The sequence below is a fragment of the Vigna radiata genome, chromosome 3 (assembly GCF_000741045.1).
Source record: "Vigna radiata var. radiata cultivar VC1973A chromosome 3, Vradiata_ver6, whole genome shotgun sequence".
Taxonomy (NCBI): Eukaryota; Viridiplantae; Streptophyta; class Magnoliopsida; order Fabales; family Fabaceae; genus Vigna; species Vigna radiata.
Window position 1 is genome coordinate 215,010 of NC_028353.1, and position 6,967 is coordinate 221,976.

The 6,967-nt window shown below is 33.4% G+C and overlaps 1 protein-coding gene across 2 annotated transcripts; it reads left to right on the forward strand.

Moving 5' to 3' along the window:
* Positions 1 to 1,461: 1,461 nt before the first annotated feature.
* LOC106757927 (zinc finger CCCH domain-containing protein 14) lies at positions 1,462 to 6,864 on the forward strand. Of its 2 annotated transcripts, XM_014640783.2 has the most exons (3): positions 1,462 to 1,747; positions 2,143 to 2,203; positions 5,903 to 6,864. In XM_014640783.2, the coding sequence occupies exons 1-3, from the start codon at positions 1,675 to 1,677 to the stop codon at positions 6,651 to 6,653; spliced, it is 885 nt and encodes a 294-aa protein (XP_014496269.1). In that variant the 5' UTR covers positions 1,462 to 1,674; the 3' UTR covers positions 6,654 to 6,864. The 2 variants fall into 2 exon arrangements, with proteins under 2 accessions (XP_014496269.1, XP_022634765.1); XM_022779044.1 differs by lacking the exons at positions 1,462 to 1,747; positions 2,143 to 2,203 and adding an exon at positions 2,697 to 2,794.
* The last annotated feature ends 103 nt before the right edge of the window (positions 6,865 to 6,967 follow it).

A 6,967-nucleotide genomic window follows, 5' to 3' on the forward strand; every position in this document is an offset into this window, starting at 1 on the left:
GTAAATTAGTACTCTCTCGAACATTAGATGTTGTTGTTTTGGTATATGAATAGGTGAAAAATTGATGTTGAATTTGGAAGTAGGAAATTGGTAAAGTTGTAGGCTGATTTCAGTCTAAAAGAGGCGAGGCAAGGGAGGTTGTTTGATAGACGACATTTTGAGGTAAGGGTTGGTTGGGAAGTTTGATTATTTTTTAATATTAGCTTACCTTTTTGTGTTTGTTTATCTTCTTTTTTTGCAACGATCACTTGATTGGTATGAACAAAAGACCGTATTTCAATTTAAAATACTTTAGGCGGCGATGACAAGAATGTGTAACTGTGTTTAGAGTAATTGGTTTCTTTTAGTTGTTTTTAAAAAATCTTTTGTAAAGATATAACTGTTCTAAGTTAAAATTTCTTATATATAATGTTTGAGCTTCTTGTATATAATGTTTGATTTATGTTTATACTTTTTGATGATTGTAATGATACTTATATGCTTTTTTTTATGTTAAGTATTTTTTTCTTATTAATTATGTGATATCCTTTGGTAGTATTTAAAACTATTAAAAATAAAATGTTATAATATCATGATATTATAAGATTATAAAATTGTAATATGATAAGATTATAGAATATTATAATATTATAAGATTATAAAATTATAATATGATAAGATTATAGAGTTTTAAGATTATAAAATTATGAGATTGTAAGAGTATAAAATTATAAAATTATAAAAGTGTAAAATGACTATAAGATTATAAAATTTCAAAATCATAAAATTATAAAATTATAAAATTATAAATCTATAGAATTTTAAATTACAAATTAAAAATTATAAAGTTATAAACCTAAAAATTAAAAAATAATAAAGAACTTAAAATGCATTAAATTATAAATTTTAAAAAAAATGGAACCATGAAATTAAAAACTGATGAAATTGTAAAATTTTAAAGTCATAAAATTATTTGACAAAAACTAAAGAGGTAATAATGAAACAAAAGGTAATGAAACAAGAGAGCTCTAGTTAACCACTACACACCTACTTAAGAAAAAAAAAAGTCTAAGAATAAAAAACAAAAACTTGAATAGATAATCAAATAAAAACTTTCAAATTTATCATAAATATCAAATTTAATTAAACCAAATTATAATATACAAACCAAATTATAATATTACAAGATATATTTATAAATATCTTAAAATATTTTATAATATATTAAGTATATATGTACATTAAGTATATATATATATATAAAATTAAATAAAAACATAAATAATTTACTGACAACATGGACGATCAATAATGTCATGTAGGAGAGATGGAAACAGCGAAAAATGTCATCACAAATCCAACCCATATGTAAACCTAATAGATAACATCATCAAAATTAATATTAATACATTTATACATGTCATCGAGATAAAATAAAAATTATCTTTTCTCAATCTTTATCATTTTATTCATTTATAGTCTCATCAAACTCTTTCCTTTCCTGCACTCCTTATTGCAAAACCCTTCTTTCAGGATCACCACTCCTAGGGTTAGGGTTTTTCCTCATTCAGATTCTATCAATTCTTCTTCGTCTTTTCATTTCCTCTCATCGCTTGTAAGCTTAAGTTTGTAAGCTTAGGTTTTCTCTGGAATCTTATAGACATAGAACTCGCTATTTCTTCCGGATCTAGTTCCATGGATACTCGAAAGAGGGGAAGGCTCGAATCTGGTTTCAACTCCAACGGTGGATTTAAGAAATCCAAGCAAGGTTTGATTTTGAGCATTTTTGGTTTCCTTGGTTTTGGTATTTTTCTTCGCTGTGTTTTATTGGGCTTCAAAAGTTGTTTGCCTTTGTTCGTTTGTGTTTTGTGGGGTGTGCACGTTGAGGGGAGAAATTTCTCTCTCACTTACTAACATAGCTTTTGCTGTGGTAGAATTGTTTTAGATTTGTCTGTTTTTCAGTAGTTTGGGCAGTGGAAAATCTAACCTCTGATTTCCCTGTCTAATGAACTCACAACGTACGAAAAATTCTAAAATGTTGTCACTCAGTAGTAATTATATTATAATGTTGTTGGTTGATATTAATACCTTTGGAATAAAATGTACTAGATTAATAAACGAAGGGAATATTAACTGAGAATAAGTAATAATGTTTTGCAACAGAAATGGAGTCCTTATCAACTGGTGTAGGAAGCAAATCGAAGCCTTGTACCAAGTTTTTCAGGTTCTAATCTATTCCTATCTAATAAATATTTTTGAACTGCCAATCTGTTATTAATAGTGTTTTATTATAATTAATTTAATAATTAATTGTTTAGTTGCTTTAAAACTTAATCGTGCAATTTTGCGAATTAATTGGGCATTCAAAGCTTTTATACAGGTACATACTGTTCTTTGTCTAAACAAGTTGTAACAAAAATAACAAGGTAGAAAAAGATAGCTATGTTGGTTCCAAGATCACTTTATTGGTCATAAATTGATCATTTCTCACTTAAGGTTTACCTTTCAGCTTAATTAGTATGTTTCCCTTGTAATTGTGTTTAACTGTCATTTTTCATCCTTTAATGGGTTCTATTGCTTTTGAACCCACCTTTCAATTGGTAAGCTATTAACAAACTAATATGAATTGAACTTCAATTGGTTGGGTTAGGTATGTTGTTTAATCTACGTATAAAATTTTGGTGGTTTTGTACTTTATCAATAAAGCCAACGCAGGTCACCAGGTCACAAACATGCATCACCTTGAGAGATCTAAGCACCCAAATTCTGATTTGCTGTTTTGTTTTGCTTTTCTACTTTGCATAGCAGCACAATGGTACGATGTTAGCGAAGGTGTTTTTTGTCTGGTAGTGTTTGTAGTTTACACATTTATTTTTTCTATTGGTTTTCCTTCATTGCAATAAGAAAAATATAGCACTATGTGAATTTCAGGAACACAACACCTATCCTTTTCTTTTCCTATTATGCTATCGGAGTTCTGGTTTGCTAAATTCGCAATGGAGATTGAACCATCTCAAGATCCCTTGTCATAATAATAATTCCACCCATATGCGAACCCATCTTTAGTTCTCTTTTCTTCCATTCTTGACGGACCAAACTACCACCAATCGTAACATTCCTTTTGGATGAGCTTGGTCTCTAAGAATAAGTTGGGTTTTGTTGGTGGGACTATCTCTGCCCCAGCATGCACCAGCCGCATATATGGCCTGGGAGAGAGCAAACATGATGGTTGTGTCATGGCTTCTTCATTCCTTCTTGCCGCACTTCAAGTTCACTCAAGTGAACAAGGCCTAAGCAAAACCCTAAGCATTCTTAGATAATGCAATTTTTTGTCATGATGAAATCGATGGCAAGCAACATCAATCTGATTCTTTGAAGGAAAATCAGGTGCAACAACATTTTGGTTTCACAAAACCAAGGCCTGATAACTCTTCTACAATAGTCACAAATCTTCAATGATAGTCATCTTTCCAACTAAGTGTTTGTAACTTCCATTCCCTCCGATTCAATAATACACTAGTAAAACCTTTCCCTCTTTCACTACAGTGATACTAGATACTGCAGCCATTGATAATATTTGTTTGTCTTCTCCATTTTGCATCATAGCATCAAATTAAGCCCATATATGTCACCCTACCAAGTGGAAATGTTTGGAAGTCACACGTCGACTAAAGGTAATACTAGTTTAAAGCATATAAGTTGGTGCAAACTTCACTTTACAAACCAATTTTGTGGGATTGAATTAGACTTAAAGTCTACTTCTTAATAGGAAATAAAGTTGTTGCCAATTACTTAGGGAGTGTTTTTCTAACCTGAAATCATGTTTAGCATGATGTGGTTTACATTCCTTGTTTTAATTTTAATCTGTTTCAAAAGTGATTAGAAGTCTCTTATGTGTCTTCTTAGGATATGAAACTGACACAAAAGGGTTCATCTTATTGAATATTCACACTACAAAGCTGTGTTTCTATGAAAGGGGGTTTTCGTATTGCAAAATAGAGACCAAAGGTAGTGAGGTTGACCGATGTACTTTCCCCAATGGTGAAAATCATAGCAGTCAATATCCAATCTCCCAAATCCACGATCCTCAAGTTCATATTCCTATTAATGTTAGTCAACCTATTGAGCCTAAAATTGTACCAACCACACTCCTATCCTTAAGCTCAACCTATCATACATCCGATTCAGAAGAAACAAACTCCCTTCCTACACTTGAAACCACCACACCTGAAACCAATGTTTCAATTGAAATGAACATTGCAAGTACACCTTCTTACCATAGCACTAGAGTTAGAAAGCCTTTTGGTTATTTGAAGGATTATTATTGTTATATCAACATGGTCTCCAATACCTCTTCCAAGGTTCTCTATCCACTTTCTCCTATTTTACCATATACACACTTGTCTTCATGTTATAATTCCTATGTTGTGTTTCAAAATCAAACGCAAGGCAAATGGCACAATAGAGAGATATAAAGTTTGATTAGTAGCAAAAGGTTACACTCAAATCAAAGGCATTAATTATCTGGATATGTTTTCACCTGTGGCAAAGATAACCACTGAGAGATTAATTTTATCTATTGCCTCCATGTTGAAATGGAAACTAAGGCAACTTGACATCAGCAATGCCTTGTTACCTGGTGAGGTCAAAGAAGTTTACATGATTGCCCCTCTTGGATTGAATAAAGCCTTGTCGGGACAAGTGTGTAAACTACAAAAGGAATTATATGGTCTTGAATAAAGTTCGCTAAACTTTCCTCATTTCTTCTCTTTACTGGCTATCCTTGACTATTCTTTATTTGTTAAGTCATCTAAATAACTCCTTCACAATAGTTTTGCTATGTGTGGATGATATGATTTTGGCAAGAAATACTGATCAAGAAATAGCACAAATTAGGCAAGCCCTTGATGATCCCATCTGCATCAAAGAGTTGGGAGAATTATGGTTTTTTCTTGGTTTTGAAGTGGCATGGACAAAGAAAGGTATCTTGATGTGCCTGCGAAAATTTACGGTGGAATTACTAAGTGACCCATGTCTTTTGGGATGCTAAACAACATCTACACCGATTGATAATACTAAGAAGATTTCAATTGACTCAGAAGAATTACTTATGGTTTTCTTAGCTATAGACGTCTCATAGGAAGACTCATGTATCTCACAAGCACATGGCCATATATAACCTATGTTGTGCAATTCCTTTCTAAGCCGACAACCATCCATCACAGTTCTGTCCTAAGGATCCTTCGCAACATAAGAAAAAGCACTAGGCCTAGATTTGTTTTTCCCATCTGATTGTGACCTTCAATTCAAAGCTTATAGAGAGAAGGATTGGCCTCTTATGCTGATACAAAGAGATTCCTCTATATTCCAATATTTTCTGGTTGACAACGCTGTTTGGTTACCAGTTGCCAATCCAAAAAACATATTCATTTATTTGCTGTTGTATATTTATGCTTGAGTTCTTTGAATGCTTGTTCTTTGATTTTTTTAATTTTTATTGGTGTCTGTCTTTACTGTGATTATATTTCAGATTGAGTAGAGATGGCATTAAATATTTTGGATGGGTAAAACTAGAAGCTATACTCACTTATATTAAGTCTTTTAGGCTGTCTATTATACTTGTTGCTGTGACCTAGTTGATCCTAAGAAGTGTGCCTTGATTAGAGATGACTGTCTTCTGTTTGGCTTAGTGCTTTCAATTTGGAGGAACCATTCTGAAACTTTGTGACCTTTAAGCATTACAGTGTGCATGGGTGATGTATCCATATATAACAATATAGTAGACGACTCTGATAGTCTAAGTTGCTTGTTTGTCCTATTTTGTAGATTTTGCTAAATAAGCCAGTAATTTCTTCATGTTACATTTTATACTTAAAGAAGTGGAAATGAGTTTGGTGTAACCTGATTTTGAATTGTCTTGCAGCACTTCTGGTTGTCCGTTTGGTGAGGGATGCCACTTCCTGCATTACGTTCCTGGTGGCTATAATGCTGTTGCCCATATAATGAATCTAACACCTGCAGCACCTCCAGCATCAAGAAATGTGGCAGCTCTGCCACCTGTACCAAATGGGTCTGCACCACCTGCTGTAAAGACCCGCATATGCAACAAATTTAATACTGCTGAAGGTTGCAAATTTGGTGACAAATGCCACTTTGCCCATGGTGAATGGGAACTTGGGAAGCAAATTGCTCCATCATTTGATGACCATCGAGCGTTGGGACCGACTGCAGCAGGTCGTTTTGGTGGTCGAATGGAGCCTTCTCCTGGTCCTGCTACAAGTTTTGGTTCCCATGCCACTGCCAAGATAAGCGTAGAAGCATCCCTGGCTGGTGCAATCATTGGGAAGGGTGGTGTGAACTCAAAACAGATATGCCGCCAAACTGGAGCCAAACTTTCGATCAGGGAGCATGAATCGGATCCTAATATTAGAAACATTGAACTAGAGGGAAATTTTGAGCAAATCAAGGAAGCTAGTAATATGGTGAAGGATTTGCTACTGACCCTGCAAATGTCTGCATCAAAAGCTAACTCAGGTGTTCCTGGTGCACCTATTCGAGAGCACGGAAGCAATTTTAAGACGAAGCTGTGCGAGAATTTNTCCAAAGGGTCTTGCACATTTGGAGAGAGATGCCACTTTGCTCATGGAGCTTCCGAATTGCGTAAATCAGTATGAAGTTTGTGTTTGTGAGGTACATTAGCCAGAGCTATTATTATTGTTGTGCATTGCCACTTTAGCAGTACTGAATGTTAGTTTTGTTGTTGAGTTGTGTTTTATTTATAGCTTGTTTTGTTTATCAATTGCAACTTCCGCTTATATCATCAAATTCCTGTTCTCTTTAGCTGACCCACTTAATTGGAAATCACGGTTCTTTTCTTTTCCTTATTATCTATCTTGGGGTTGGAGAATAATTTTCTTTAGTACGGTAAAGTAATGTACTTTCTTTATTATTATTTAATTTATATACGATAATGTTTTATTCTTCTAAA